General features: G+C 59.9%; 1 protein-coding gene across 1 annotated transcript in view; it reads left to right on the plus strand.

Moving 5' to 3' along the window:
• The window catches only part of LOC111158139 (sidekick cell adhesion molecule 2), a 287,109-nt gene that overhangs the window by 256,005 nt on the left and 8,777 nt on the right, over positions 1-22,327 (plus strand). Inside the window, 10 exon segments of the mRNA XM_022520020.1 lie at positions 962-1,063; positions 1,209-1,324; positions 5,982-6,168; positions 8,416-8,553; positions 10,605-10,766; positions 13,251-13,376; positions 16,881-17,045; positions 18,321-18,461; positions 18,719-18,857; positions 21,327-21,453. Coding sequence (XP_022375728.1) covers positions 962-1,063; positions 1,209-1,324; positions 5,982-6,168; positions 8,416-8,553; positions 10,605-10,766; positions 13,251-13,376; positions 16,881-17,045; positions 18,321-18,461; positions 18,719-18,857; positions 21,327-21,453 — 1,403 coding nt within the window.

Raw genomic sequence — 22,327 nt, forward strand, 5'->3', positions numbered from 1 at the left:
CTGCACTGCTCTGTATTCCAGGCCGACCCCCACCTCCGGAGTGAGCGGAACCCCCACTGTCCCCCAGGGACCTGGGGATGTTCCCAGGGGGATGTCTGGTCCAAGTCTCGCTCTCCTTCTAAAGTCCATGGTTCTCCCTAAGGCCCAGAGCTTGGGCAGAGGGACCCTGTTTTCTGTACGAAGCAGAGTGTGACACCATGTTGTCCTTCCCCTTCCTTCATCAGCCAAGTGGCCCACATGGGCAGTGTGGCTGGTTAAATTAGGGTGACTCCCCCACCCACATTCCATCAGAGGAGCAGAACTCCCCCTGAGGAAGGGGAGAAGGGCAGGGTGCCCAGGGAAAGAGGTAGGAGAACCTTCTAGCCTCCCCCCAGCCAAGCAGGGATGGCAATTCCCATCCAAGGTTTCAGGGCCCATTTTCCTACAACTGTCTTGTCTCCCAGCTTCCGTCCAGGCATCCCCACCCAGGACCCCCAAACTTGGCAAAAACTTAGCATCTCTTAGCCTAGAATTCACATCCAATCAGCCCCTTCCCTGAGGGGAGAGCTGCCTGATGGGGCTGGGGCAACTGGGAGCTTCAGGCGTCTGCCATGGTGGGGACAGGGTGACCTGTGACCCGTGTGCCCAAGACAGGTTGGAATGGGTGACCTGGGACCCGTGTGCCCAGGAGAACAGCACTGGTTCGCACGAGCTGTCCCTGCGCAAATATTAATAGGGTCTCTTTGAGTCTCAGAAGTGTCTAGTGTGCTCACCCTCGGCTGGGAAGCCATCCACAGGCGTCCCATGTCCCAATTCCCGGGGGGCGGACCACCTCCCAGCCACCCCAGTCCTTCCTTCTTCTTTCCTGAACCTTCAGGCAGGAGCTAGAGTCACAGATGCGTCATCACAGGCTCCGTCCTCCATGCTGGCTCTGTCCCCTGCAGGGCAGTGACCTCTCTGTGCTTCTACCCCCCTCCCCCAGATCTGAACCAACACCGGCGGTATGAGATTCGAATGAGCGTGTACAATGCCGTGGGGGAGGGACCCTCAAGCCCCCCCCAGGAAGTCTTCGTTGGGGAAGCCGGTGAGCCCACCCCCCTCCCAGCCCCAGCCTCTCCCACCCCGGAAGTCCAACTAGAGGACATAGGGGATTCGGGGGCTCCAACCCACCTCCTCGTCCTCCCTAAAGCCCACTGTACCCCTCACTCACGACTTCTCATGCCCTCCAGTGCCCACTGCGGCACCCCGTAATGTGGCTGTCCACGGTACCACGGCCACACAGCTGGATGTGACATGGGAGCCACCACCGCTGGAGAGCCAGAATGGAGACATCCAGGGCTACAAGGTATGGGGTGCTCCAGCAGGGTAAGGGTCTGGGGGTGGAGGCGGGGGGCCCAAGCTGCCTGATGGGGCCGGGGCATCTGGGAGCTTCAGGTGTGGTGGGGACGGGGTGACCTGTGACCCATGTGCCCAGGACAGGCCGGAAAGGGTGACCTGTGACCCGTGTCACAAGCTGGGGCAAAGGGCCAGCTTGGGAGTGGGAGTGAGCCCTGGGTGGTAGGAGGGAGAGGTCGGCAGATCCACCCCGGCTCCCTTGGCTGTGGGCACCCAATCCCCGGGAACATTGTGCGCTGACGCAGCACCACACCTGGCCTCTCCGGCAGCCTAGCCCGGCGGAGCTCAGAGGCAAGAAGCCCGGGCCTTGCTTCAGGCAACACCCCTGACCCCAGTCCCCCAATTCCCAATGCCAGCAAAAGACGCCCCCCAGATGGTCCTTGGGCCAACCCCAATTACAATATTGATTTGACCAAGTGGCAGAGGCACCCTCGCTGAGGATGTAGAAATCTCTGTTTCAAATTATTTCCAGATTTTAGAGGATGTCACGTGTCCTAACAGAATTCAGTTCATCCGCAGCACTCTCCAAGCCCTTTAGAACTCCTTCACTGTCTGGAATGCCTGTGTAGTCGGCAGAGTATAGACGTTTGCACCCATTGTACAGATGAGGAAACTGAGACCCAGTTGAGGGGGTGGGCAAGAGCACAATAGAAGCAGGTAGCCAAGAGTCAGACGCCAGGTCTGCCAGCCCTGACCCTGTGTAGGGCGGAGGGGGGCACGGCACACCACCACCCAGCAGAGGAGGCAGTGGACAGAGTAATAATGCTGTGTCTCCTTGGTCGGAGCTGTTGGTGTGTCCGACGCCTGCGTCCTGGGCCAGTGCCCAGCGCCACTCTGATTCCTGCTGGGGGTTTGTTCCAGGAGGAGCAAGAGGGGGAGTGTGAGATACCGCCCCCCACGAGGCCTCATGGTTTGCTGGCTCAGCCCCCTCATTGCACAGGCAGAAACCGAGTTCCCGCAAAGGCCAGGGGCGTGCCCGGGTCACCTAGCTTGTACTGTAGTGGCCCCAGTTGAAGATAGAAACCCACGTAGGAGTCTTTTTCCACCTAGGAGGTGGGAGGGAGGAGGGAAGGCATCTCACCTAGGAAGGATGATACACTGCCCAGGAGTGCCAGGGCGAAGGCTTAGTCCCAGACCCCCAGCACAGGCCTCCCATGGGAAGGAGGAGGAGCTGGGGCAGAGCCTGCCACCGTTTGTAGCCAGCAGACTGTCGAGATGCGGAAGTCTGCAGCGAACATGTAGCCGCAGGAAACACGCAGACACACGGACCGCGTCTATCACACGGCAGGTGTCTGCGTGCTTGGGAAACATGGAGACAGTCGGTATTCTTAGCTGGGGGCCCGGGATGGCCCATCCCAGATGTGCATTAGCCTCCATGGTAATTAGCACGGACGTGAATGATGGGCGGACGTCGCCAGCCGGTGGGCTTGGTTTGGGTCTGACTGAGCTGTGACGGGTTCCCCGGGCGGTCACGCCCATGCAGCTAAGGTCTTCCAGAGACGCGTGTGTGTTGAGCTGTTACTTTTTCCCAGCGGTGTTTCTCAGTCTGGGAGGAAATCAGTGAACAGAGAGGCAACATGAGCTTAAATTTCAGGGGAAGAAGACCAACAACGTGCAAAACAAGCTCCTCCAGAGGGTGGCAAAGGTGGTCCACGGAGGGCGTAGAACAAATGAGCCGGGGGAGTTTTGGAACTTTAAATAGGGTTGTTAGGAAAGGATTTAATGGGAACTGGACACTTGGGCAAAAATGAAGAACAGGGTGAGAATCACATGTTCTTCTGGGAGAAGAACATTCCAGAAAGAGGAAAAGACAAGCAAAGGCCCTGGGGTCGGTGGGTGCTTGGTGTTTACAAAGCTCAACTAAGAGCCCAGTGCGTCCCAATGTGTGTGTGGAGGGCAGCATGATAGGAGATGGGTCAGGCAGTGACCTGGGCTACATCACCCAGGACACTCAAGGGCTTTGGCTGTCACTCAAAATGAGAGGACAGCCGTGGAAGGTTTGGGGCAAAGGAGGGCCACAGGTGACTTGGGTTTTGAAATGGGGAAAGCACGAAACCACAAAGAGGGGGCTGAGTCATCTAGGTGAGGCATGGCGGTGGCTGAGGCCAGCCAATAGCGCAGTGAGAGGTATTTGTTCTCCAGCTCGTTGGAATGATGGAGCTGGTAGAATTTGCTGAGTTGAATGTGGAGAGTGAGAGAGGATTTATAAGCAATTTGATGATGGAGCTTCCAGGCACAGAGCCGGAAGAGACAAAAGTGGGCAGAAGGAAGAAGTTTGCGGGGGAGAGCTGGAGTCGGCTGGAGACGTCGGTTGGACCCCCAAGGGGAGACGTCACATGAAGCCGATTTCCGTGTCTGGAGCTCAAGAGCGAGGGTCTAAACTGGACATGTGAATTGTGGAGTCCGCGGCATGTAGGTGAAAGCCCAGAGATTAGACCCAAATAGGAAACCCAAGAAGAATGAAAATTGAGAGACCTAGGACCAAAAAAAAGGGACTGAAGTCTCAAAACCTACATAAAGAACGTACTTCCCGGAGTAGGGAGGACTATGTTTTACTGAATACTGCTGAGAGCTCAAGCAAGATGAAATCTAGGAAGCAACTATAGCCCAAGGACTCAATCTGACCCCCCACTTGTTTGTGTAAATAAAGTTTTATTGGAACACAGCCACACTCATTTGTTTACAGATTGCCCGTGGGTGCTTTTGAGTTACCACAGAGATATGTGGCCTGCAAAACCTGAGATCTTTATTACCTGGCCCTTTCCAGAAAGCCTGCGGAGCCCAGGATTATTGCATTAGCCAGGTCAAGTTCACAGGTTACTCTGACGAGAGTGGGGGGTGGGGGCGCCAGCTTGGAGGGATTGAAGAGAGAAGGAGAGGAGGCAGTGAGTACACATACCCCTTTTAAGGAGTGTTGCTTTAAAGGGAAAATGAAACAGGAATTAGAAACAGTCAACAGAGGGGGTTTTAAGACTGAAGAAATGCTGGCTCGCGTCTGTGCGGATAATGATCCAGGAAGAGGGGAGATGTAGTGATTCTAGGAAGAGCAGAAGCTGAGGGGAATGAGGTCCTGGAGGAGGTGAGAGGGGCTGGGATTTCATGCCGGAAGGTGAGGTCGTCTCACAGAGGAGCCTGCCGTGCAGCCCGGGCACAGAGGGAGGCAGGCAGAGGATGTGGACGCAGGGGCTGCTGAAGGTATGGGTGGCACCCCGGGAGTGTGGAGAGAAAATCTCATCTGATTGCTTCCGGGTGAAGGAGCCTCACGAGGGGAGGGGAGAGGCAGGGGGGAGCAGTGGATGAGATCTGGATGTAGGAGATGCGCCCAAGGCAGGTGGACCAGGGTGGTGTAGCACGGTGAAGACTGAACGCGTGAATTCCCTGCGGCAGCGTGTGGCTGTGGTCCGGATTCAACCAAGGCTTAAAAGCTGGCCTCTTGGATCTGATGGAGCCCTAAGCGCAGGGGAGTGAAATGGTAGATATGAGGGGCGATGACTTTCTACATTCATTGTCTGCATCTGCACTCGGCAAGTCCCATCTGTGTGCTGAGAACACCCAGATCTCAGGTGTTGACCTTGGCCTTGACCCTGCACCCCTAATTCAGCGGGAACTTTGTCCACTATATTGAGTGCCCGTCACTGGGAACGGTACATGAACAACCATATCAACTCTCTCTCTCTGATACCTACTCGCATCGGAAGAATCTGTTTTTAAAGGTGGGCGGGGCTAGATGAAAGCAAGGATTTCTGGGTGACGAGATGTCCTGAGTGCCAGGTGGGGACCCTGGCACTAGGCTTCCTCCAGGCAAATTGAGAAATTGAGGTCCGTAGCTTGCAGCAATCTCCTCGGCCAGCAGGTGGCGCCAAATACTCGCTGATCATCCCCGGGGCGGGAGGCTTGCGGCTTTCCCGCGCGTCTCTCTGTTCAAAGTTCTTGACGCTAGTGAGGAGTCCGGAGCTTCACGGACAACACCATAGCTCAGGGATCACCTGGTGAAGTCCCCGTGCTCGTGCTCGTGAATGGGGCGCTGGGGGCTTAGCCCCAGGCCGGCCTGCAGGCCTGCAGATGAATTCACCAGCGGGGTCCTTGTCAACCGGCAGGTGCTTTGCAGCCTGTGAAGGGGGAAGGAGGGTGGGCCTGACATTCCGCATCCCTAACGGGTTCCCAGCTGATGGTGATGCCGAGAGTTCCTTGCACTCTCCTCTCCGTTGGGGCAGAGTCTACCCACCCGGCACTTCCCTCCCCGGCTCAGGGTCCTGAAGTGTGGAGCTGACTTCTTCCTTCTGTAACTGTGTCCCCTATCCCGAGGGCTGATGGGCCTGTGCTGTGCTAAACCCTCCCGTCTCCGGGGCACACAGATACGTGGGGTCTGTGCTCTCCTGGGACATAGTGCGGCAGAGACTGAAGTATTTGCTGTGCAAAGAAGGTTCTGGAAGGGTTTCTAAAACCGCTCTTAAATACTTCTGTACTATTCCCTGAGGGGCGCACGCCCGCTGTGCAGGGCGTGTGGACGGCACCAACGAGGGCATCTCTGCGACCCTGGGGCTGGCAGGGGGCAGGAGGAAAGCCGAGTGCGTCCACCTCACTCCCACGATTGGCTGTGCCCACAGATTTATTTCTGGGAAGCCCAGCGTCGCAACCTCACAGAGCGGGTGAAGACACTTTTCCTGGCCGAGAACGGCGTGAAGCTGAAGAACCTGACCAGCTACACTGCCTACATGGTCAGCGTGGCCGCCTTCAATGCCGCGGGGGACGGGCCTCGGAGTCCCCCCACCCGAGGCCAGACACAGCAAACAGGTCGGGGAGAAGGGCTGCGGGGGGAGGGGGGCACCGGGCACCCGCGCTCCTGGGGTGGGGGGCGTGGTAGAAACAGCCGCCGTATCTGCCGAGACATCTGGGCTGGGCACCCAGGCCCAGGAGATGGCCTCCAGAGATGGAGAGCACAGCCCCAAAAGAGGGGGCCTCCGTGAGAGTGCTCAGAAGACAGAGGCTGTCCCCAGAGAGCCTTGGAGAGAGCCCCCGGATGTCCCCAGTCCTCCCCACATCTTGTAGCCCGCCAACCCCATTTCTGGCCGGGCCTTGTTCTGACCGAGCTTTCTGGGTCATGGCGTCACGGCCCCGGCTTTGTTCCTTCAACAAATATTTACTGAGCATCTTCTAGAAACCCCGCCCTGTGCTAGATGCTGGGAGCACAGCAGCCCAGGTCCCCACCCTAGGGAGTGCTGACAGATCGGAACCACCTGTCTAGATGAATCTGCCTCAGTGCTGTGAGTTTGACCAGTAGAAGGACAAGGGCAGGGGTGAACATGTGGCCTTGGACAGGTCTGTCTGCTGCAGCCTCTGACGGCTGACAGCTGAGACCTGAGTGGAAGGAGCCCAGCGTGGGAAGCCTGGAGGAGGGGTTCCGGGCAGAGGGAGCAGCAGGTGCAAAGGCGTTGAGACCGGAGGGGATTAAAGGAGCTTTCATGGGTGACCTGAGAGGAAATGGCCCAAGAGGGTCGGGGAGCCCTGGAAGGAAGTCTGGGAGGGATTCTCAGTGCACTGGGGAATCGTTGGTGGGTTTAAGCAGTTGGCCAACAGGATCCGGTTATGTTTTTAAAAAAACTCACTCTGCCGGCTGTGCGGAAGACAAACTGACGGACGGAAGAGGAGGGAGGCGGGGAGGCCAGTTAGGAGGCGGGATGGTGAGGGTCAGAACCCTAGTGCCCACACGACCAATGCTGTCCAAAGACCTTCTCGGGCAGATATGCCACCAGCTCCTTCCAGAAGCCCTGGGATGAGTAATGCAGGTATTACCCATTTCAGTGAGCAGGGGAGGCCTGGGTAGGGATGCTTTGTGCCCAGGACCCCCTGGCCCGCCCGTGGGGAAGCAGAGGCTGGAGGCCAGGACGGGTGAGCTGGTCCTGGGCTGTCTTCACTGCACGGCAGCTCCTTCCGCTGACATGGGGTTCCCTCCTCGTGGATTAAATACAAGCCTTTTGTCCTGCGCCCCCTTGAGCATCCTTTCCAGCCTGCTGCTTCCCATCCTGTTAATTTGCTTAGAGGGCTGGACTGTGGGGTCAGTTCTTAAGCATTGTCCTCTTTGGGGCCAAGCCACGACTCCAGGGAAACCTTTTTCCTCCCCTGGCTCCCGAGGGTCTGGCCTCTCTGTCCACTCATCCAGACCGCTCTCTGTCAGTGTCCCAGGCCGGATGTGAGCCCCCGGGAGCCTGGACGCTTCCGGCAGCAGGACAAAGTGTTCTGACCCATGTCCCTCTTGCTTCGGGGAGGCAGGAAAGACCCCCTGAGCTCGCCTCCCTCCTTCAAAGACTGTGGGCTGGGGCTGCGTCCCGGAGCTGGAGCGGAAGCAGGGTCCAGATTAGCCTCGGCTCGGTGGGGGGGCAGCACCGGACAGTGAGAACAGCCCGGTCAGCTCCCCTGAAGCCAGCTCCGTGCTTCCTTCCCTTCCTCTCTGTCCTCCCCACCAGAGTCCCCCCACCCCCACGGCCCCCAGGCTTTCAGGGTCGTTCCAGGCTTCTCCAGCCAAGAAAGCATCTCTTCCACATGGTTTGACCGTCCCTATTTCAGGCTGCTTCTGACAGCACGGTCTCTCCGTGACGAGCCCTGGGGCCCCAGGGACCGGAGAAGGGCCACACCGTGGCTGTTCTGGTATCTTCTTATTCACCAGTCGCCTCATACTCTGAGGCCCCGGTGGGCGCCGCTTTCCCCACCAGGGAGGGTGAAAGACGAGCCCCACAGAGCCAGGATCTCCCCTGACCCCACAGTGGCCCTGGAGATTTAGGGCCACTTAGCAGGAAGAAAGGGAGTACGCTAACTCTAGGGAAAAGACAGTTCTCTTCCCTCCCCATCCGTGGACTCTGGAATTGGAAATAGAGGGGTAGCAGCATCGTGGGGGAGGGGAGGGGCACAGATGACCTCTGAGGACCCCCTGCCCTCTCTCTTCCTGGGGCCCAGACCCAAGAGCTCCTGCTGGTTTCTGGAAGCCACCCAGGGCTTTGAATGTCTGTGGGAGACCAAGACAAACCCTCTCCTGTCCCCCTGCAGCTCCCAGTGCTCCCAGCTCGGTCAAATTCAGTGAGCTGACAACAACCTCGGTGAACGTGTCCTGGGAGGCCCCGCAGTTCCCCAACGGTGTCCTGGAGGGTTACCGGCTGGTGTATGAGCCCTGCACCCCAGTGGACGGTGAGTGGGGCCCTCCCAGCCTGACTCCCAAGGCCTTTCTCTTGTCGGGGTCACTGCACAGCCTTGGATGGGGTGAGCGTCTCCCCTGCTCGTAAAGGGAGACTCAGGGGCAGACGAGAGGATCATTTCCCCAGCAGCAAACAGGGGCGCAAAACCGAGCAGCACCCTAGTTCTCCCGAGTACGGCCAGAGCGAGGAGGGGAGGAAGGGAGCCTACGGGGGCTGCGGCATCCCACGGTGGCCAGGCTGCCATCCCGCCTGGGAAGATCGGGGAGCCCCTGATGGCCCCTCCCGTGCCTGTCCCCCAGAATTTAGAGGGTCGGCCTTATTCCGTCTAGGTCTTTGCCTCTTGTGGGGTCAGGAGCTCGTTTGAGAATCTGTTAAGAGCCTTGGAGCCTCTCCCTGGAAAGTACAAGTCTGGGGGTGTCACTGCCCCCCTTTCCCCGTGAACCTCCATTCAAGAACCCCGATGTGCAAGTTGCCTTCCTCTCGCCTGGAGCCCTGTTCGTCTGGCTGTCCTTAGAGCCCCCAGTGACCCCTGCCCCACCCCTTCCTCCACGCCCCGGTGGGGACCCTTCCCTGCTGCCAGGCTCCCAGGCCAGGCCACGCTAACCCTGACCTTGGGTGTCAGACCCTTGCCAGCTCCCTACCCCCACGCCAATGTGAGTGAATCCAGAAAGCATGGCCATCTACTTAGAGGGGCTCCTGGCTGGCCTGTCCGGTTCCAGAGCCCAGAGAGGACTCGGGGGTGTGGCTGGCTCACAGGTGGTGGCCTGATGGCCTGAGGTCACCTGCTCACTCTCACCTTTCCCTGACTACAGAGCTTGGCCAGAAGGAGGGCCAGAGCCCTTGAAGAGCCACGGGGGCCGCAGTCCTGAGCCGGGCAAGGAAACAATGGCCCTCAGTCTTCACCGTCACCTGGCTGCCAGCAGCTAGGTCATACGGCAGAGCAGCACTGTGTTCTGGGACACTGGCGGGGGTGGGGAGGGCGGGCCAGGAGACATGGTCAGGTGTAGGCCCCAGGAGAGGGGCCGTCTCCCCCTCGGAGAGGAAGGAGAGGGCGGAGGTCACGGGGACAAGGTGCAGGCGACCAAACAGGCTCTCCTCACGGTGGCCTCCGCCTGGCCTACCCAGGGGGCTCCTGGCCCCTTTCCTGTTGGGAAGACCGCAGCCCAGACCCATGTGGGATTTGCTCAGAAATGTCAGGGAACGGGTACCCAGTGCCGCTGTTCTGGGCGCCCCGCGGGTGACTTCCTTCAGAAGGGCCGCTCGAGCTGCCATCATTCTGTCAGCAGATGCCTGTTTATTCGTAACATAGTCTGGCCATTTGCCAGGTCCTCTTTTATTTAACCTCCTAATGTGCTGTCCTCAATGCTGTCGATGCCCTCATTCAGCGGGACAACAAACCACAGCTAGGGCAGGGGACGGCCAGCGCTGGGCTCTGACCTGCGAAGCCCATATCCCAGGGGTCACCACCTTGCTCAGGGGGAACATGGAGAGCAGCCCGGGTCCCGACCCCTGGGGAGGCTGCCGGGCGGGAGGATTTGGGCCCAGGAAGCACGGAGCACAAACCTTGACCCCCTAAAATCATCGCAGCCTCCCCTCTGGTTGTCGTGATTTCGGGTGCATTGATGGAGGGCCCACGGGGAGGGCCCTTGCTGGTGGACCCGAGGCTGTCGGCTGTAGGGCCTGGCTGCGGGTTCTCCCCTCCAACTCTGGACTCAGGTGATGTCTCTCCCAGAGCCCTTCCTGAAAGGGGACCCTTGGGAGTCCAGTTCTGTGGAATTCGGAGGGTAGAGTACATGTGGGGGACAGTGGTTCAGTGAGACCGGTAGGGAGCTGTTTCCCACCAGATCCCGAAGGACACTGTGTACTCCACGGACAGACAGTCCCAGCTCCTCCCAACTTCTCCAGCCGTGGACCCCTTTCTCCCAAGACTGGCCTGCAGGACTGCGTGTTGGGGGAGCACGGCCGTGTGGCCTGGCTCCAAGGCCCCCCCATGGCCACCACCTGCCCTCGCGGTCCCCCACATATGCGGTACTTCTTTCCCAGGTGTCAGCAAGATCGTGACAGTGGATGTGAAGGGTAACAGCCCTCTATGGCTGAAGGTGAAGGACCTGGCGGAGGGGATGACCTACAGGTTCCGCATCAGAGCCAAGACCTTCGCCTACGGGCCGGAGATCGAGGCCAACGTCACCACCGGCCCAGGAGAGGGTAAGGGAGCACAGGGCAGACGGGGACTGCTGCCCTTCGCACCCCGCGTTCAGCCCCCAAGTCAGAGGGGTGTTCGGAGCTGTGCTAGATCCTGGAGGTGCGGAGATGCAGTGGGACGGGGTCTAGTGGGGACAGAGCCACAGCCCGAGAGAGTACAAGGGTGGGGCCTGGGGGGCGGGGGAGGAAGGGAGAGCATCCAGGCCACAGGCAGGGGGACCTGTCAGGCTGTGTCCTCCCTAGACAGGTGACAGAGGGAAGAAGGAGCAGGGCACTTAGAGGCCAGGCTGTGCACTGGGCCTGAGTGGGGACAGGAGGGGGACGCCAGGGACCAGGACCCCAGAGTGGTTCTGTCTGAGTTTGTGACACTTCTTGAGGCCAGCCTTGAGCTGGGGGAATTATTTTGGCACCTGCTGTGGTCAAAATTTGTTGTCCAAAGTCCTTGTCACCCAAGCAGGATGTCCCTTCCTGAACACAGAAGCCACGGCCCAGCCTCTGCTCCCTCCTTCCCTGAGAAAGGACACAGCCCATCTCAGACTTTCCCTGAAGCCCCTCCTCCTCTTCCTCCTCCTCCCTCTTTTCTCTCCTGCTGCTCACTGCCCTGTGGGCCCGAGCAGTTTAGCTGCTTAGCTGGGAGGGGGGGGGGCAGTGCAGCGCAGAGAGGCTGCTGGTCCTAGCCTCTCACCTGTCAAGCAGATGTGTTCCTCCACACTGGGCTGGGCCGGCCACCCTGCACTTTCTCCTCTTGGGCGCTTTCTGTTCCCCACCCTGGGTTCTGCAGAGAACCCACCAGCTCCTAGGCTCCTACAGAACAAAGCCTACAGGGCCCCCGGAGGAATCCAGAAGATTCCACGCCGTCTGCCCTGCACCTGCCCCCTCCCTCCTGTGCCGCCTCTTCACCTGAGCCAAATTCCCTGGGAAACAAAAGCTGGAAGCAAGCGGGCAGGGACAAAGGGAGGCGGGGCAGTGGGGACAGGAGAAGGCTGGAGGACAGGCTGTTCTAACCTGGGGCTTGAAGTGTCCCAGGCCTGGTGTGGGAAGGGGGCGGGCAGGAAGTTCAGAGGAGGCAGTGGGGCTCCCTCTGAAACAGCTGAGCTGCGCCCGGCGAGTGTGGGCGAGCAAAGGACATGGCATCACACGTCCTCTTCTCTCCAGGCCAGGTGTCTGGGAGTGCTAGAAGCTTTGGGTCCAGGGGTCAATGACAGCTGTCAGCCTTGAGTTCTGTCCTGTGCAGAGTGAGAACTCGGGGTCCCGACAGCACTCTCCCCACCCGTCACACCCCACTTGAGCTGTGTCCCACACCCCTGACCCCTCAGCCGCCTTTGTTCTGAGCTGTAGGCGGGATGCACGTTGGGGAAGGAAGGAAGGAAGATGAGGCTCTCCAAGGTCACGGGTCGGGACTGGACACGGGCCGGGCGGTGGGCAGCGCAGCTCTGGTCGTGAGTCCCCGGCCTGCTGTCCAGCTTGCCAGCTGCCCTGGGCCTGGAGGATCTTCGGTCCGGAGCTGGATTGCAGGCTCCTTGCCCCGAGGCATCCACAGCCGACACTCGGCGCTCACTCGGGCCAGCGGTCACCCCCGCACCCACTCACCGACTTGTTCCCCCCCTCCCACAAGTGTGTAGGGAGCACCCACTCTGTGCCCAGCTTTGGGGGTGCAAGGCTCCGGGTCTAGTGATGGACAGACACGTAGACCACGCACAGGGTCAGGGCTTGGGGGCCAGTGAGAGCCCAGGGGACAGGCACCCCCAGAGAGGAGGGGCTTGGGACCCTCCATAGACGAAACTGGCTCACTCCTCCGACTTCGCAAGTGAGCTCTCCCCTGCTTCGGCTCCTGGGGCTGGTGTCCAGGTGGCTGACGTGACGGGCTGCCATGCTGGTGCACCCACCAGGACAGCCAGCGGCAGAGCCCACGCTTTCCTCCCATGCTCCCAGCCTCCTCCCTGGCCCAGCGGGGGTGGGTGCGTTTCAGGCAGGAAGCAGGGAGGACGCTGCCATCCTAGGCTGGAAGACAAATGTCAGGGAGCCCTTCGGCCCCTCAAAAACCGACCCCCCACTTATCCTAGGTCCATTCCACCATCATCACACCCACCTCTACCATCGCCCCAGGACACATCTCTTCAAGCCTTACAGTCCAAAAGGGCCTCACAGATGGGGGAAACTGAGGCACTGGCAAGTGATGTGACTTGATCAGAGTCACCCATCTAGTGAGTTCAGGTATCCTGACTCCGTTCCAGGGACCTTTCTGGCATTCCCTGTATACCTCTTCTGGCTTTGAATTTGGAACGAGGGGGTGTGGATGACCCAAAGAGCACAGCTGCATCAGCAGGACAGGCCTGAGACCCAGTCCTCGGGCCTCGGCGCTCACAGGGTTTCCGGAGACTCTGGCCAGGCTCGGAGGGTTTGGCTGTGCAGAGCCCCCAGCCAGAGCACGGGGAGCTGGGATGGGGGAGGCCGTGCCACCCCTTGCCCACCGTGTGCCGTTCACAGGTGCCCCTGGACCACCTGGAGTGCCCATCATCGTGCGGTACAGCTCTGCCATCGCCATCCACTGGTCCAGCGGAGACCCGGGCAAGGGACCCATCACCCGCTATGTCATAGAGGCCAGGCCATCAGGTACGCACTGCCCTGGGCCAAGTGCCTCCCTTTCTAGCGGGTTCCGGGTCTCATGTTCTCCTGCCGCTGGAGTCCCTCCACCCAGCGGCCTTGTGTCCTCCTGAGAAGGCTCTGGTCCCACTGCAGGTGAAGCTAGAGGTGCCCTGGGGCAAGTGGGAAATGGAGGGTCACACCCTTAGGTGGGGACTCCCCAGGGTCCCCTGGACAATGGCACTTCGCACCAGGTGAGGACCAACTGGAACAGAAGATCATTCAAGATACTGGAGGAGCAAAGAGTTGGCCCCTCGCCCCTGCCCCCGGTTAAACACGGAGTCTTTCACGAGACCCCACTGACCAATGTCCCATCAGGAGGCCGGCTGTCCCCCGAGGACGCTGGCTGTCCCCCGAGGACGCTGGCTACCGCCTTGAGGTCCGCCTCCACCACTCTGATGATCTCAGCAGTTCCGGTAACTGCATCAGGGGTGGTGAAGCCTGAAATCGAATCACAAGTACTTCCAGAGCCATCAGGGACGGATGAGTCACTCCAGGGGGCTGCTGTCAGCACTCCTGTGTCACCATCGCCCGTCGCCGTGACACCTGCTTCTCCCGGCTCCCCTTCCCCGCAGGAGCCCTGGGCCAGCTCGCTCCGTTGCTAGGTTTCCCAGCTCGTCAGAGGTGCCAGGGCCGGGGGAGAGCTGGAGGCTTGTTCTTGGTAATCCATGGCCCCGTGATCGGCCGGCAGAAGTGGAGAAGGGCCGACAGCACGAATAGCAAATAATAATCAGAATGAGAGGTAGTCAGGCGTATCAGTAGCTAATACTTCTGAGGAGAGCACCGAAGCATCCCGAAGGCAAGCTGAATACCGTGGGTCACTGAGCGCCAATATCTCAACAGCCAAGAGATCACGCCTGCCGTTCTGGGAAGCAGCCACCCCGCCCCCCCCCATTGCCCTCATTTTGTGCTGGTAATGGCAGTGGCAATCGCTATTACGTTTAGCAACTCTGATCCATGATCCGTTGTAGCTGGAAGGTGTCTGCAGGGCTGGCTGTCCCCCCACCCCCGATGGTCCCTCCCCAGCCCCCGGTGCCGGCTGCTGAGTGGGCCAGGAGAGCACCGCGTGCTTCTCCCCACCCGCGCCCGTGCCTCTGCTCTCCGTCCAAGTTGACCGGCCGGGATGCCAGGCTGTGGAATGTTGGCTCCGGACTCTGGGCCTGCTGATTTTCCAGCGTTCCCTGGGAGGCCCAGCATGGGACCTGGGGCTGTGCCTTGGTGCACACAGGTGGATTCAAGGAGGGACCCCCTGAAGGCTGTGAGGGCGGAGGGCAAGGGGAAAGCTGGGCCTCTCCCTGTGGCTGCTGGAGATATCTCCCCACCTCCTTGCCCCCGGGCTATCCATCCTCCTCCTCTCCTGGATGAAACTGCTCTTGTCCTGTGCTCCCCGCATCATGGTCGGTTAGGATCGCCAAACAGGACCTCTTCCTACAAACTGGAAGCTGCCAGGCACTGCAGAGCAAGGAGAGAGGGGCTCACTCAAGGTTTCCAGCCCAGGGGCCTTGCCGTGCATACCAGCTGACCGCTGGGGCTGGAGGCCGGAGCCCCAGCATGACATTCCAGCAGCTTCAGGCCTGGCCCCGTTACCAGAGTCCCACCCTTTGTTTCTGTGCGGGGCAGAGCAAGGTTGGTCACACAGTAGGTCAGAGACCCCAGCTTCCGCCAGGCCGCAGGGTCCTGGACGAGCCCGCCCAGCCAACACTGAATCCGCCGCGGACCTCAAAAGGCACCTTCCTGGACACCCAGCAGTTCCTCCTTCTCCCCGCCATCACCGTGGGTGTGAGAGGTAAAGCCCTTAGAACCACAGCTCTCGGCAAGGAAGGAGTCACTGCTGTTGGGTCATCGCTAGCATCTCTGTCACTGTGACTGTCACCGAAAGCGAATGAGAGCTTTCAGGGGGCATGAGAGGAGAATGGATTTGCACCCCAAAACTCGGATCTCAGGGTCTGCAGCACTGAAATCGCAGCCCGTGATGTTCAGAGAAGGTCGGGGTAGAAGGTTTGCCTCCAGTCATCCCCCCGACACTGAGAGGTCGCCCGTGCTGGGCGCTAGGCTCCAGAGGTGAATGGGACACAGTCCTGGCCCTGGAGGGACAGCACAGCCTAGCCGGGGACAGCCACAGGGTGCGTGAGGCAGCACCCAAAACAGAGACATGAGAGAGAGAACGAGGCCAGGCTCAGGATCCTGAGCCTTTGTGAGGACAGGAGGAGGCCCATGGGTCCCACGGCTGCCAGGGGGAGGGATCTGGATGGGCAGGGCCAAAAGGCGTCTTTGGAAGATGCCGACACACTCTTGGTCCCCAGTGCAGAGGTGACAAGGCGGGGGATGGTGCTAAAGTTCCTGACGTTGCGGAGGAGTGGCTGAGGAGAGACGGTGCCGGCCGAGGCTGAGGCTGAGGCTGAGGCTGAGGCTGAGGCTGAGGCTGAGGCTGAGGCAGGAGCTCGTCCAGGGCCCTGAAGCAACCTCCCTGGAGGACCTAGTTGCTCAGCCCACTGAGGTGCTTTTAAGCTCTCTGGTCCCCTGGACCCTGTGAAAAGGGTGGTTTAACCCTTTAGTTGCCAAATCAGCCCTTCCCTGGCACAGGGAGGAGGACTCACCGTCCTTCCCAGGGTCACGCCAGCCCCACTTGCCCCGTGTGGAGCCTCTGCCTGGGCCCCGCCCCCCCCCCCCCCCCCGGCCTCCGCATCCCGGGGCCTGGCAGGAGCTCGCACTTCTCTCGTGCGGGGCACCATGCCCGCTGCTCCGTTTGAATGAGGCGGAAATGAATTAGGTCCCCGGTGGGAGGGGGGCGAGACCCAGAGAGTGGTGGTCAAGGGGGGCAGCAGGACTGGAAGGGAAGTCAGGAGCGCAAAGGATGGGGGTGGCTAGGGGCAGCGCGCCTGGAGGACAGATGGGGGACCCCTCTAGGCTTGTCTGGGCCCCTTCTCCTCAGATCTCTGCTGCTCAGCGAGGAGACCGCTGAGGGTGGGCGCCATCGGCCCTCACCCTCCCCAGTGAGCTCAGCCCTCCTGCGGCTACGTTCAAAAAGGGTCTTTTTTTACCTGATGCCACTACTGTGTGTATTTTGAATAGGCAGGGGGATGAGAAAAAGAGGGGCCCAGTGAGGGAAAGGAGGGTGTACCCGTGTGCCACAATCATAGGCGGCCTGGTGGAGTCACACTGACCCGCACTTTTTAAGGATGTGAGAACAGGCGATCTGACTTCTGCACAGTCACCAGAATGCTAAGCCGCCTGTGGCTGGTGACATGGGGTTGGTTGGGGCCATATTTGCTACATACTACATGTTTTATTTAATATTTTACAAGCATTTTAGTAAAGGGAACAAAGAGAGACTCCAAAAAGGCATCTGTTGAAAAATGCCTTCTAAGATTCAGTGTTGCCGGGGCAGACCGGGCAGGCCCTGCTCTCAGGGGCAACAGGTGGGATGGGAGGGGCTCCCCATCACAAGGTGTCTCCCTCTCGACCCTCTTGCAGACGAGGGGCTATGGGACATCCTCATCAAAGACATCCCCAAGGAGGTGACCTCCTACACGTTCAGCATGGACATCCTGAAGCCAGGCGTGAGCTACGACTTCCGGGTCATCGCCGTTAATGACTACGGCTTCGGTACCCCCAGCAGCCCCTCCCAGTCTGTGCCAGGTACTGCCGGTGGGGGGGACGGCACCCCGTTGAAGAGCCTCGTGGCAGAGGCTAGTGGTGGGCAAAGAAGAGAAGCAGGCAGCATAGCCCCAGATGTGTTGGGGTGGGGACCAAAATGTATTGTCCTCTCAATTCTGCCAACAGTGAACTCTGGGCCAGGGCCTGGGTCAGCTTTGAGCTCCAGAAGAAGGGGGGTATGCATCTTTGGGGTTCCTTTGCAAGGATCCCAGAAGCCCTGGGCAGGGGGCTTAGTGGGGCTTGTGGATGAGTCAGTGAGTCCAAGACAAGACCTTCTATGAGCTCATCACCCAAGAGATTCACCCAGGCCATAAACTACATGTTTCTATGGAAACCACCCCAAAAAACAGAGTCAGCAGTCTATGAAGCAGTGTCCAGGGCTGAAGGTAATAGGTCTGCCATCCCTCCCCATTTTCCTCTCATCCTTCCCATCCGGCATGTCTTGGAGGAGTCGCAGAGGACTTTAATGCCAAATCCAGTAACCCCAAATCCAGTCACTAACCAACTTTTAATACCAACGCCCCTTCTCTCGAGGCAGAAACACAGCTCAAAATTGTAACCCACTGGGTGAGTGTCGGAAACCTGGCTGCCTCCGTCCTCCCACACACATTCTCCCTTGACCCGATGGATAAAACCAGATCGCGGGAGACAGAAGAGCCAGCCCCTCGTCGGGCAGCCCCCTGGAGTAGTAGTGGTTATGTGCAAAAAGTGTGGTACTGAGGGCTTTGAAGGGAGGGGAGGTCTGCCTGGAGGAAGCATTCTGAAGACCCGCTCACGTCCACCCTCCTGACTGCCCTCATTCTCAGCTACTGGAGAAAGATGGAAGTCCTGACCCTGGGAGCAACTCTCCCAGGCCTACCACAGGCCAGATGGGTACTTTTCCAATACAAGTCTGGGGCCTGCCTGTCCAGGTAGCCCCTAGGCCATGGGTGGCAAGAGGGGGGAGAAAGAAAAAAAAAAAATAGCACACACACCGGGACTTCTCAGTACTGTGTCTTTGGCAGACATCATTAATCAATCCCCGCAGTCTTTCCTGGTAAGTCCAGAGGCAGCCTCAGAGCTCAGAGCAGCCCTCCAGGCATCCCCTTACAGGCACTTGAGATTCAGCTCTCCCGGCCAACCTTGTCTTGGGTTGTGCCTCACTGGGACGGCACAGAACTTGCCTGGGGTCTGTGGTAGGGGCCCAGCTGCAGCGGGAGGCGTGGAGGCGGGAGGCAGCCTAGCACCTGGGACCTGACGTCCCCGTTCGTGTTCCAGCCCAGAAGGCCAACCCTTTCTACGAGGAGTGGTGGTTCTTGGTGGTCATTGCCCTCGTGGGCCTCATCTTCATCCTCCTCCTGGTCTTCGTGCTCATTATCCGAGGCCAGAGCAAGAAGTACGCCAAGAAGACAGACTCTGGTGAGCTGAGACCAAGCCCCGCCGGCCAGATAGGTCTGCCTCTGTTTTGGCAAGGTGGGGCCGGGGGTCCTCTCTCTCCTAGGAAGGCGTCTGCCCTGCGAGGAGGAGCAGCCTAGGGCCCCTGTGTACAGCCTCCATCTCCCATTTGGTCTCACCTGTAGCGAGAGAGAGAATGAGCCACCTGGCCGGATGGGGGAAGTGAGGCCAGCAGTCTAAAGGGGTGACATAGGTGACTGGATCCTGTCTCCCCCACCCAGGGAACAATGCCAAGTCTGGTGCCCTCGGCCACGGGGAGATGATGAGCTTGGATGAAAGCAGTTTCCCTGCTCTGGAACTCAACAACCGGAGGCTGTCCGTCAAGAATTCCTTCTGCCGGAAGAACGGCCTGTATACCAGGTAGAGGGCTCTCTGCACGGGTGGGGGGCAGAGGCCAGAGGTTTGGGGGCCAGCAGGGCCTAGGGTATGGAGGACTCTGGGGAGGGCCACAGAGCAGGCTGTGCCCACTTGGTCTCACTGTCCCAATGATGGCATTTGGGCTCAGGGGCTGGGGACAATCAACAGGGCCCAAGCAACACAACCAGGCTATGGGGGCCCCAGGCCGGTGTGAGAACACGGTGGGGGAAGTTACAAGGAGGTGGGGACACAGGGCTTCTGACAAGGACAGCCAAGTGCAAAGAACTTGTACAATTTTGCGACCCAACCTACTGCCTTTGGAGCCAGCTGCTTGGAGGAACAGTCCCGAGGCCAGGAGAGCCACCGGCCCCAGCAGTGAGGCGGGCCCCACAAACGTAGGCTAGGCAAACACACTCGAGTGACGAGTGCCTGGAGTCCCCCCATCATGGCCTATGCCTTACCTGCATCCTCCCTGTTCTGGAAAGAAAGGGCACTCAGAGTATGGACACCCTCTCCCCCGGGCCCTTACGCACGCGTCTTATGGACCCGTGTTCTCCTGTTCACCCCACGAGCCCGTGCTCCCAGCATCATCCTCAAAGGGCAGCACCTGGGAAGAGCCAGTCAGGAAAGGTCCCAGCTGGCGGTACCCTCGGTTCCGTTTCTTCCTGACTTCTCTCCAACCCTGGGTCCCCTCCCCTACGCCACTCCCCGGCACGGGCTGGGGGGCCCATTTCCAAGGGCCGGGGCAGCTGCTGAGGCCCACCTGACCCTCCCCTGATGGGACCTGGCAGTTTTATGCTCCAGGGAGCTCAGGAGAGCTGCGGGGGGAGGCCGGTCTGCAGCCTGGGAGAGCCTGTCCTTTTGGCCTCAGCCCTATTAACATTCCCAGTTCATCGGAGGGGCACGCGGGCCAGGCACAGCTCACAAAGCTTCTCTCTGTCTCGTCCTGGAGGGAAGAGGCGATGTGTGTGTTCATCAGGAGGACAGAGGGAGGGGCGCACAGGCCAGCAGGCCCCGCTCTCATCCCCCGCCAAAGCCAGCTTTCCAAAGAAAGAGCCATTTGAGGCCGCGGTGGTGGGCCCAGCAGGTCCGCCGCAGCCCCGCCACGCTGGCTCCGGGGCCCTGCCACATGGAACAAGGGGGCGTTTCACGGATGGCCTGGCCTCGCCTGCCTCTCACGCCCCCAGAGTACACACACCAGGGCCCCCGCGTGTCCCCTACCCTGCTGTGTACACACAGAAATCCTCTTGCCGCCAAACCAGCCCCGGGCTCCTGGAGTCTGACCAAGCCCTGGTGACACCGTCAGCCCCCTACTCGCCCTGCTCGTGGCCAAGACGGCCTGAGCCTGACACCCCTTCTCCCCTGTCCCAGCGTCACGTGTCTGCCCATCTCGCCTACCTGAGGCTGCTGCCGCTATTGTTATGGTTTTATTTTTAAGGAGTTAAGGATGCGGCTTTGTTATTTGGAATCATATCAGTGCAGATAGAGTCCGAGAGGTTGGAGGTGGCGGGGAGGCTGCTTGTGACATACTCCCAGGCCGTGGGATTGGTCCCAGGACAACATTTCTGTAGGAAGGCACAGCTGACCCCGGGTGGGGGCAGCCGGCGTTCAGGGCCGTGGTTCCAGAGCCCTTCCTAGAGCAGGCTGGGCAGACCTCAGGATGCCAGGCCCTCGGCAGGGCCTCCCTTGAGCCCAGTCCCCAGGAAGCACGGATAGGGCACGGTCATGAAAGACCCTAGCCATCTGCTGGGCACCCCAGGAGCCTGCCCAGCCCACTGCCCTCGCCCTCAGCTCAGGGGTTCTGGAAAGCACAGCCCTGCCTCCAGCCTCCAGGCACCCGTGGCAGGTGGAGTGCTCAGGTGCCCTGTCCTGCGTGTTTGCGCAGATGACACAGAGTCAGGTCTCTAACTCACTGGGAAATGCACTTTCTCGAAGGCTGATTTTCAGAGGTAGGGCAAGACTCCGTGCCGGAATTTATGTCTGGTCTCTGAGCAGATCTGGAGGGAGGAGGCAGCGGTTTCGTTTCTTCTCTTAACCCTTTGCATTAACCGTCTAAAGCTCCCTTGGTGAGGTCAAGAATGACCTGGGGGAGGGTTTGCCTGTCGCGCCAGCACGCAGGCCTCACCTGGGATTCTGACCTGGGAGGTCTCCGGGCTCGAAAAGGCTTTGTAACATTCCTGCCAAGTAATCCCAGTGCCTGAGGCCTTATAACCACGAGTGGAGAATCCAGTGGGAAGTGGGGTGCTACCCCTCCGTTTCCCTGAAGCTGATTCAGGAGGTTGGTCCAACGGAGCCTCTCCCACCCTTGGGGTCCCCCAGCCCAAGGCCCAGGCCTATGGGAAACAGACAGAGGAGGAGCATATGACAGAGACACCGAGGGTCAGTGCCCTACCAGGCCCCGCTGTGGCCTCCCTGGCCAGGCCAGCCGCTGTGAGTAGGGCCACCTCTCAGCCTCACCCCCACTCCCTCCAGGTCACCTCCCCGGCCCAGCCCAGGCAGCCTCCACTACTCTGACGAGGACGTCACCAAGTACAATGACCTCATCCCGGCAGAGAGCAGCAGCCTGACTGAGAAGCCCTCAGAAATCTCCGACTCTCAGGTGAGGGGCGGGAGCGGGGACCAGCCCCTTCTCAGATCTCGGGCCTGTGTGATGGCCCAGAACCTGGGCTTCTTCGCTCCTGCCCTTTATGGAGCCCCAGAAAACTAGCTGGGAATCATCTGTGGACCCGCCGTCCCCTCCAAAGCTCTGCTCAGAGTTTGCTCCATGGCTAATGGGGGCCTGTAACCTTGACCAGAGAAGAGCCCCCAAGAGCCCAGTCCTCTAGAGCGTCTGGAGTGTCCCCACGTGCTCTGGCCTGCAGAAGAGCTCGTGAGGACGAGGAGAAGGAGGCCCGTATTGCCAGGGCTGAGCTTAGCTCGTCCGGGTCCGAGCGAGCTCCCGAAACTGCGAGCTGTAAGTTCTGGAGCCCCAAGGATGGAGGGGCGAGGACTTCAGCTTCGGAGGCTCAAGCCCGAGTTTGAATCCCGGCTCTGCTGCCTGTGGGCCAGGGCATCCGGGGTGGGGCACACGACCCCTTTGAGCCTGTTTCTCCGTCTGTGGAACAGGCAGGGACAGTAAGAGGCTGTATCATGGGGCAGTGGGATTGCTGAGACGAGGCCCAGAGAAGCTTAGCAAGCACACACAGCCGCTGTCTGATGAATGTCAACTTCCATCTGAAGAAGGAGATGGTGCCTTGGGGAGACACACAGCTCTGGAGAGGCTGCCATTAAGTGGGCCGCACGGGGACACTGTCCCAGACGATGGCGAGAGGGGGTGAGTGCATTCCAGTGAAGCAAGGTCACGGCCTCCCACCCAGCCATCTTGGCCTTGGCCAAGCCCAGTGGTTGCCCACCGCGTCCCACGCCCTAGACCTTTTCTGCCCAGTCCTGGGAGAGGACAGGAGCAAAAGGCTGTCAGCCCTGGGGAGGTGCCC

This window comes from Enhydra lutris, unplaced genomic scaffold, assembly GCF_002288905.1.
Source record: "Enhydra lutris kenyoni isolate GAN:26980312 unplaced genomic scaffold, ASM228890v2 scaffoldscaffold57, whole genome shotgun sequence".
Classification (NCBI taxonomy): Eukaryota; Metazoa; Chordata; class Mammalia; order Carnivora; family Mustelidae; genus Enhydra; species Enhydra lutris.